The sequence below is a fragment of the Dermacentor andersoni genome, chromosome 3, assembly GCF_023375885.2.
Source record: "Dermacentor andersoni chromosome 3, qqDerAnde1_hic_scaffold, whole genome shotgun sequence".
Lineage (NCBI taxonomy): Eukaryota > Metazoa > Arthropoda > Arachnida > Ixodida > Ixodidae > Dermacentor > Dermacentor andersoni.
The window spans coordinates 52,922,171-52,932,131 of NC_092816.1; the positions used below are offsets into that span (position 1 = coordinate 52,922,171).

At 42.9% G+C, this 9,961-nt stretch overlaps 1 protein-coding gene across 1 annotated transcript; it reads left to right on the top strand.

The window, feature by feature from the left end:
* Window positions 1–123: 123 nt before the first annotated feature.
* LOC126547830 (gamma-aminobutyric acid receptor-associated protein) lies at window positions 124–9,749 on the top strand. Its single transcript, XM_050195839.2, has 3 exons — window positions 124–301; window positions 4,897–5,094; window positions 9,011–9,749. Exons 1-3 carry the CDS (start codon window positions 212–214, stop codon window positions 9,074–9,076), a joined length of 354 nt encoding a protein of 117 aa, XP_050051796.1. The 5' UTR covers window positions 124–211; the 3' UTR covers window positions 9,077–9,749.
* Window positions 9,750–9,961: the final 212 nt, after the last annotated feature.

Consider the following 9,961-nt stretch of genomic DNA (forward strand, 5'->3'; position numbering starts at 1 on the left):
GAATTGACACCCAAAATGTCTCAGATTTGAAGCGAGGAATGCCAGGGGACTAATTCTTGTCTCGCGCTAGCGCGCGTCGGCGGACGGAAAATCGGGGACTATTTACAAACAGTCGTCGCCATTTTCCATCGCTGCTCGGTGGTTCGGAGTCGTAGCTCGGTGCGCGTAGATTTATCCCTCTCGCGTCGTGTTTCGCTTGTATTGAGGCGCCATGAAGTTTCTGTACAAGGAGGAGCACCCGTTCGAGAAGAGGCGGTCCGAGGGTGACAAGATTCGCAGGAAGTATCCTGACCGAGTCCCCGTAAGTACTCTGAACGTCGCTAGTGCGCAGTGACCTTGCAGTAATACAAGGAGGGGGGCCCCCTGTCTCTTGTGTTTTAGCTTAGGCCTATACACGTCAGTCGCCTTATGTCACACTGGGCATTGGATCGGCGCTGATCACGAGGTTTGATAAAGCAGCGTGGTGCGGCTGAGCGTTATCGCGCGGCGTCTAGCGGTAGCGTGCGCTGCGCCAACTTTACATAAAGGGCACGATAGCCGAAAGCGCGTTGCTGGGGCTGCTCATGAGCACACCGCGATGAGTCATCGTATCAGCTGGTCGCACTTCTGCAGACGGTGCCTGTGGGTTTACGCTGGCGACCGCTTCTGCAAGTTTGGTGATATCTGGTATGACCGTGACTAGCAGCACTTTTTGGGCGTCGTTCGCCTAATTGCTTCGTTGCACATCTCGCAATCGTCGCAGGTCCTTGCACGTGTCCTCATACGTTTGTTTTGGCGACTTTGGAGGATCGAATGTTGCATTTGTGACGCTTTTCAAAGGCTACTGTGCGTCGAGTCTGATCTTGCGCTGCGCGGCCATCGTGACTACATGATGCAACAACATGACAAAGCTTACGGAAGTCGATCCTCCTTCATGAAATGAAATAGGAAACTGAATGTTGGCGGCAGCACGCATCACCTTTTCTTTAAGAAGGCGTCTTGCTGGTCACATTGATCAAAATTCTGGTCATATTGTTGAAAGGGCATTTCATAATGGTGTGCTTGCTGCGTGCGGGTCATAACATCAAACGCGTAAGTCTGAAGTGTCAAAGACAACAAAAAGCCGGTCACTCATTTGTCAATACTGCACACGGAAATAGCTTTTTTGGTGGGTTGAAAAGATAACAGCAGCCAGTCTCACAGACAGCAAAGCGACGTCACACCGTCACACCGGCAAAACAACAGAACATTAGGTCGGGTTAGTTGGTTCATGTTGATTTTGAGAATGCGCTGACATAAAATTAAGAACTACAAAAAAAAAAAAAATTGACTTGGAGGTAGCAGGACAAAGCACTTTGTCTTGTTGTTTGGTGAATACTAGGGTTGACTAACTTCAATTATCCTGTGCAAAGTCTTCTGCTGGATCTCTTTCCATTACAGAGTTTTCCCTTTTTTTCTTGTCCCTACTCATTACTGTAGTGATTGTGGCCTGAAAGTGAAATTTACATGCAGCCCGGTCATCATCTACAGTGTGCAAAGATACAATAATTCAACAGTGCCCTAGACAGAAATAAAGAGTACAGTGCTGGCAACCCACAGTGTGACAGGGGCATACGAGCATCGGGCATATTCATTTTCCTCGCCTAGTGGCATTGCCTAATTCTTTATTTTCTAACAGATTGGAGCACTGGTTTATGCATGATAATCCCCCCCTGCATCCCATTGGGTAGTGTTTGTGCTACTGTTAATCCTTGCAATCATTCTTTTGCATCCCCTCCCATTCATTCCTCAATGCTGTCCAGCCAATCTTCCATACAGCCCATCCTTTGAGGTTAACTCATTATTCCAAATTTTCGTCATGCAGAAATGCATGCATACAGACTGCAGCCACGGCAGACAGCCTGCATTCTTAGGTGGAAGTGCTCCACTGCTCTATGATTCTTCCATGTCTATTGCTGTAGTGTTTCCATTTTTGCATGTGAAAAGAATAGTGGTAGACATATTCTATTGACACTCTCTGGTCGGAATTTTATCACATAAAAGTTATATTTGGTGCATCTGAATGACAAAAGGAGGACAAAGATAAAGAAACCTAATGCTGTTTTTTGGCAACATAACAAGGACTTTTTCTTGTGAATTGCCCACAAATTAATGCATTGGATGTAGCTTATGGTTCATTAAATTTCTTAATTCTCAATCACACCAGTGTGAAGTATGGCATCAAAATATTTGAAGACCATTTAATGCCACCCAAGGCAAGTGATATGCCTTAGGCAGCATGCTCCAAGAATACCGCACAGACATCGGTGCACAAAACCTCAGTGTGATGCAACACATAGACATTTCAAAAATATTGGGGAGAACCGCACTTATCTGCTGCACCAAATTGACCAGGTATGTAAACGGAGTTGCTGACACTCCGATTTCTGACTCCTTCAGTCGCGAATTACGACAGACTCAAACATGTGAAATTTGCACAATTTTATGCCAATGTGTGCAAGACTATTGAGAGCAAGTAAAGGTGGTGGAATGACTTTCTGCATATTATAGTGAGTTACGGTGATCGCAGAATCATTAAAAATGTATTTATTCTACAGTAAGTCATGCTACGTTTCTTTATAAAACGAGTTTATTCACCAACTCAAATTACATGCACAAGTTTATTGGCTGCAAACATTACTAGAAAGGAGGGAGGGGAGCTTTCGCAGTTGCTACTGAAACGCCCCACATCAAATGACCTGTCAAACACAACAGTACCTTCACTAACACTGTTATCTGTAGCGATAGATTTTGCTCAGATGCAAAATTGAGGTACTTTAGATATGCATAATGCTCAATTTACCCTAAGCTTAATGTTTGTGGTTCATTCCTTGCCACTACTGTACAAAAATAACAAATATGACTTGCGTACACAAATGTGTATATCGTGACTGGACGGGCTGAGGTTAGTTTTGGTGTTTGTCTTTCTTTGTGTCAGATGATTATTGTAAAGCGTTAAAATTCCTATAGGCATCATTGGACCAGGATGTGTTAAGAAGAAAATGGTGATGTCACATCCTCCTGTGACTTGTACATTATATTGAACATTGCCCTAGATAACTTTTAGAAAGGGTACGATGCCAGATGCCTGCGAAACTGTGTGAAAGTAGTTCAAGCGTAGTCTTGCCCCCAACTTTTGAGGAAATTGACACTAATTTGATATGATAGGTAATCGCGTCATTACAGACAGCGAAAAATAACCACAAACAGTGTTCCGAATACCGATAAAATATGTTAAGTCCAGGTTGCAGCGTCAACATAGCAAGCCGCCACACTATTTTGAATCTTGATATCTGTTCATGCAAACAAAAGCTGATTTTACCATATCATATACAAAGAGACTGCTACTTTGTCCATGTACACGGGGCTCCTGTTTGTTATCTAGCAGTGGCATTTAGGCAGAAAAATGGGTTTTTCATGCTGGCAGCATAGCAGTCAGCAGTAAGAGCCAACTTGAAAAATGATTATGTGCCAGAGCTGTCTTCAGGTCTCAGGAGGATATAGTAAGTCAATGAGATAAATGGCCTATTCTATGCAAAATGGGCAAGAGTGGTAGAAAATACGTTGAGATGCATCTCTTTGATTAGCACAGATACAGAGGCTAAATAAATTATGTGGGACATATGAAATGGGACTCTTGATGTTTACAGTGACATCCCCTACTGAATTAATGTGCTTATGCGTAACTATTAAATTGTTTTACGGCCCCTTTAACTTCTGTGTACAAGAAGAACTTGATAAATTTACCACAATACTTTGGATGCAATTCTAAAGAAGCAATGAGTTAAGCGAAACAGGATTGTGTTATATACAAACCCAGTTCATTTGTGTTTATAAACCTATAATCTACGGCAAGCTAACAATTCAGCACAAACTCCGCCCATAAAACTGCTCTGAACCTGCCATTTATGCCTTTTCACACTAGAACAAAGTTCCCCATAGATGCCAATATTGAAAGTCTGTCATGGAAATGAGCAAACAACGGTCGTCTGGCATGTGTATGCAAGTTCTCTTTGTGTTGTCGGTGGTGCGTTTTGCCAGTCCACTCTTAGGTTGTCACTGTAATATGTGAGCACTCGAGCGAAGCAGTGGTCCAATATCACCACCGTGCCAGCCGTTATCATAGGCAGCTAAGCATGAGTGCGAAATATCTGGAACGGCCACCCTAGCTTGTAGCTTTGTGAGGATTAAGTTTCTTGGACCTCATTATATATAAATCCTGTTAATGTAATCCTTCCCTTTCCTCGGATACGTGACATGGTGGCAGCTGTGGCATGCGAACACATGGCTCCTGAGGAATTGGTGTCAACACCTTTAGTGTCTAGGCAGTCACGTGCATGGTGGTGGTGGCGGGCTTTGCAGGCAGTCAGATAAACGTCCATTACCACAAAGAGCTGAGGCAGCACAGGGACGTACAAGAAAATCTTAGCACTGCATCTCGGCATTGCTACTCCAAACCTTTATTTCACACCAGGAAAAGTACTGGATGATAGACATGTTGATGTATGTTTGTGTTTCTGGAGTAGTAATACTCATTTCAAGTACTCTTTTGTAAACGGTGGCATGACCTGGATAAGATTTTGGTTTGTGCTTGCTTTTGCAAGTCATGGTCAGGCTCGGTGCAATTATGTATGCACGTTTAGGGACTCGTACACAAAAAAAGGTACTTGTGCATAGGCTAGAAACACGAGCAGTGTTCTCTGCAATTTCAGCAAATGTGCTTAAGTATACAAATTTCATTTCTGAAGGTAGCCACCACTAGCTCTGAAAAAAAAAAAATGATTGTTGCCAGTTTCATTCCGATTAGGAGGTGTCTAGGCAGCCATGTACGGATGTTTATTTGCATCGCTGCAACCTTCTCTTCATGGTTGCGTGCAGGTGATAGTGGAGAAAGCTCCTAAGGCACGCATTGGCGACCTGGACAAGAAAAAGTACCTGGTTCCCTCGGACCTGACGGTGGGACAGTTCTACTTCCTGATCCGCAAGCGGATCCACCTGCGGCCAGAGGATGCGCTCTTCTTCATTGTCAACAATGTCATTCCCCCCACCAGCGCCACCATGGGCTCCCTTTACCAGGTGCGTCATAGAATTGTGCAGACCACATTCACTCTTGAATGTTTGTTATTTATGTGCTATTAGTGTTAGCCCCTTTTAAAGGAGAGTATAACAATGTGTGTGTTCCATGACAACCCAGCACAAAAAAAAAATTCTCATTAGGCTAGGTCTTATCTAGTTACCTGACAATGCATGCACCGGGACAAAAACACAACAAAACCAAGGAAACAGTAGCAGCTGCCCCAAGAATCAATCTGTAATAGTTCACTTCAATTTTATTTTTCCAGAAATAATTGGTCTTGGAAAGGGTCAAGAGCTAAAAGCTGTCTCGGCAGCTTGACTAGGCCCATGACCCCCTCTACAAGGCAGTATTGGTTTACAGCAACAGGTAGTGTCCATATTAAATGACATCAGAAAAATGCAAAGAACAATGAGTTATACAGTAGCATAAGGGCAATTAATTAATAAATCAACAGCATATGATTCCAAAATGTGTTTGCAATAACTTTATCTATAGTTGTGAAACACATGACAATACAAACAAAAGTTAAGACACCAGAAATATATATATATATATATATATATATACACACACACACATATATACGTCTTATATAGTTATAGGGAAACATGTTCATGCCATTTATGAGTGCGTCAACCCATATGGATGGTACAATGACGTCGGAAAAGGAATTTCGCTCATTGATTGCTCTCGATAAAGAAAATAAATTTTATGGAATATTTGGTAAAGCAGAGTTGGACGTTGAAACGCTGTGCCTAGATGCTTCATACCAACAAATCTTGATATAATTGGCCCAATGGACAAATACACCATCACAAGTAAGACGTGTATCTGAAACTCATTTGTTTGTTTATGCCCTTTGATACCAGTAATCAGTCAGTTCAGAGTGTGGGCTTTGTGTTGGGCACGTTGGTAAATATACTTTGATAGCATTTAGCACCAAGAGAGGGCAGTCTGAAAACAAGGAATTGCCATGGCAGGTGTATCTCTGTGCACATTGTCAAAAGTGTGGATGTGCAGCTTTGTTTGTGTGATTATGACTAGGCAAACTATAAAAATAAGATGAAGGCAGACACTAATAGAAGGAGTGGCGAAGTGTGAGAGCAATGTTTGTGATCTACTTGGTGGTGAAAAGATCGCAATTCTACAAAGAATAGTATGACAGTTTCACAGAAGTGGCGAGCAAATGTGCATGGCACGCAGGTGCTTGAACTTCTGGAAAATAAACTGTTGTAAGTTATCACACCTTGCTGTCTATGCCTCCCTCTTGTGCCAAGTTTGAATCGCACAAAAGAATGAAAAAAGTTCAAAAGAATCGGAGAATACCGGCCTCGTGCGTTTTTCCACTATTGTGCAGCACATTTTGCGCTGCTGCTAATAGGCAAGCACTAAGTGCATAGCACTGAAAAAGCACCGTGTACAACATGGTAAAAAAAATAAGGCAATGGCTGCTTTCCCCTCTTTTTCCTTGCTCATAGCTTAGAGAGTGTCTCAAACTTGGTGGTCTTTGATACTGTGAAATAGAATGCGAGGGTTCATTTGCCAGTTGCCTGCTCTTAAGTTCACATACTATATGATGCCTACAATTGCAAAAAAATGTGCCACATCCACTGCCATGGTTATGAGTAGCACCAACCAACACTCCCAAGGTTAAGTTTAGTGCACATGCACACATATCTAAGCGAGTGGATCGGGGGGACAACTGCTGCCGTAACTCAATTGGCAGAGCACTGCACTTGTTGTGCGGAGGTCGTGGGTTCCACTCCCACCGGTCGCAAGTTGTCTTTCTTTCTTCACACTTTCATTTCCCCTTTTCCTTAGCAAAAGTTTAACGGTCCTTCATAATTCTATATTTCTTAACATTTCCCCACTGCTTTACTTTAGTTCATGCCTGTTGGCTTCATGTAGATGTGGAACGTTAGCGGTTCATGAAATTTCCACGCACAGCAAAAAGATGCTCTCGCTGTTGGAAAGTCTTCGTATTTTTGAGGGAATCTCTGTGTATTTTGCAAGGTTCTTTTCCTCCCAGTTTATTTGTTTCGCATCATTTGTCACACTAACTGGCCAATTGCAGCTATGCACCAGTTTCACGAGTTTCACTATGCAGCCGCTATTGCAAAGCATGCTAGTAGTAGTGTAGTATAGGGTTTTTCTAGGGTTTTTCAGTAAGGGCGTTTGATGTTGAAATGTAATAGAACAAGCAGTGTGCGAGATATTGACGAAATTCTTTTTTTATTTAAAAGGTCCATGTATGGCAACATGTATCGAATATAACATCGTTCAAATGTCCGCTGCAGCTTCTTACGGCAGCACGGATCCGCATTGTCCAATTTTCAATTACTTTGCCACACAGATCCGGCTGAATTTGAGCGATGGCCTGGGTTATGTTGGCATTAAGGGCATTAGTCAATTGCAGCTTATTGGCACATACCTGTGACTGCAGGAAACCCCACAATGAAAAGTCCAGCGATGTCAAATCGCATGATCTTGGTGGCAAATTGATGTCACCTCTGTGAGAGATAACCATCCCCTCAAATCGTTCATGCAGACCATTGTGGCGTCCGCTGTGTGGCACGTAGTGCCGTCCTGCTGGAACCACATGTCGTCTACGTCCATATTGTTCAATTTGGGCCAAAAGAAATGTTACTATCGTTCTGTAGCGCTTGTCATTGACGATGATGGCCTCACCAGCGTCGTTTTCAAAAAGTATGGACCAATGACGCTGCCGGCCCGAAATCCGCCCCGAACAGTAACTTTTTGTGGATGCATTGCCACCTGGTGAACCTCTTGTGGGTTGGTGTTGTCCCATATACGGCAGTTGTGCTTGTTAACATAACATAGCCATTCATCTAAATATGCGCCTCGTCGCTAAAGATGACTTTTTGGCCAAAATTGGGGTCCTCTTCCAAATGCTCTGAAGCCCAGTCAGCGCACAAACGGCGTTGTCTATGGTCTTTAACTTTGAGCTCCTGGTTCAGTTGGATCTTGTACGGGTGTAGGCCCAAGTCCCTACGCAATATTCGCCAAGTTGAAGTCTGCGAAAGGCCGACTTCAGTGCATGGTGAGGAATTGACTGCCTCGGATTCTCCTGCACACTTTCATGGACTGCGGTAATGTTCTCAACTGACCTGGCTTTCCTTTGACATACAAGTGTTGGCTGATTGTTTACTGAACAGGTCGGCTCAAATTTAAATTTGGCCACCTAATGTTGGAGAATAGACTCTGAAGGGCCACCACGTCTGTCGTATGTGTGCAAGATTTGCACTAACAAACAGTAATTTTGATAATAGAGTTCTATCATTTGGACATGCTGCTCAATTGTGTAACTTGCCATGGTGATTTGGCATCAGTGACTGAATAATAAACAATAGATTAGAAAGGCGTCACCAAAACAACATGGCCGCCACAGGTTGCCAAAGTGACCTGCCCCAATTGGAAAACCTGTTAGCTCATGGCAGATTTGCCGAATGGCAACTTTAGTAAGAAACATGCTATGTTTCTGCCATGACAAATGTGCTTTGTCCTGGAGATAAAAACTCATAGAGGTGGGAATAGAGATTCTACAGCATGAGTGGGGTTGAGCAGTAGCAACCAACCTTCCCAGCTTCCCATCAAAATTCACTGGAAAAAAAATCCACAATGGCATTGCCCTCAGCATCCCCCTCAGTGTTGTCTTGAACCCAAGTGCATTGGGAAAGTAGGGAGGGCCATGTCATCATGGCACTGATGGGGCTCTGATGAAATCGGTCTTGTTGAAAAGGCATGGCTTTGAACGGGCCAGTGATGAAAAGTAAGAGTGGAAAATGGTGCGAGTCGTTTCAAGAAATTGCAGCCCCTGTTTGGCATTGTGCCCACCTAGCAGTACTTTTTACTGGAGGTCAAATTACATGTAAAATTTACTTCTTATCGTTGCAGGAACACCATGAGGAGGACTTCTTCCTATACATAGCCTACAGTGATGAAGATGTCTATGGTGTCTGAGACCCCGAGAGCGGCTTTATTTTTTAACAAAATTCTTTTATATGTAATAAAATAAAGAACGGCAGGAAGGAAGATGAAGATGGATGCCAAGAACCTAAGTCACAGCGGTTTTTGTGCACGGAGATTGTTTTGGCGTATGCACTTTATGTATTTTGTCTTGTTGAGCTGCAGCCTTTCTTTTTTAGAAGCTTTCCTCATTTCTGTTTCCCCTGTTTTGTCAGCAAAGAAATGAAAGAAAATCTAGACCCTGTTGTCACCCAGTGAAGGACAGGTTTCCTCCCAGCTTCTCACCAGTGAAGAAAATAAATCTAGACCTTGTTGTCAACCAGTGAAGGACAAGTTTCCTCCCACCTTTTTGCTATTGAAGAGTAAATCTACACCCTGTTGTTACCCAGTTAAGGACAGTGGAGCAATCTCTTTGTTTGCCATTTGTTTGCCAAAGCGTCCCAATGCAGTACCTTTTTTTTCTTCTTGTCTTACATTTGAGGTTTCTGCTTTTGTATTCTCTGTTGCACTTGCTGTCTGCGCTCTGTATGGCAAGGAAAATATGCGAACACCAGAGAATGAAGTTATTTATTTTGCTGGATTGTGACCCGATGCTTTTCATTTCCTCTCTTTATTTCGCACTGTAAATTCTGTATTATATACTCAAAATAAAGTCATAAAAACCTCACCAGCGTGTGAAACATTCTTGTACATATTCTGGAATAGCAGGGGTGCACGAACATCAGAAATTTCTAATGCAAGTCGACTACTTCTGCTTCAAGTATGTGGTCCTAGCAATGCGACATTTATTCCTTTGAATATTCAATTGCAGCCAAATATACAGGCTTACTACGAATATTGAGACGTGGCTGCCATGGAAATCGGTCTGTAAATACGATA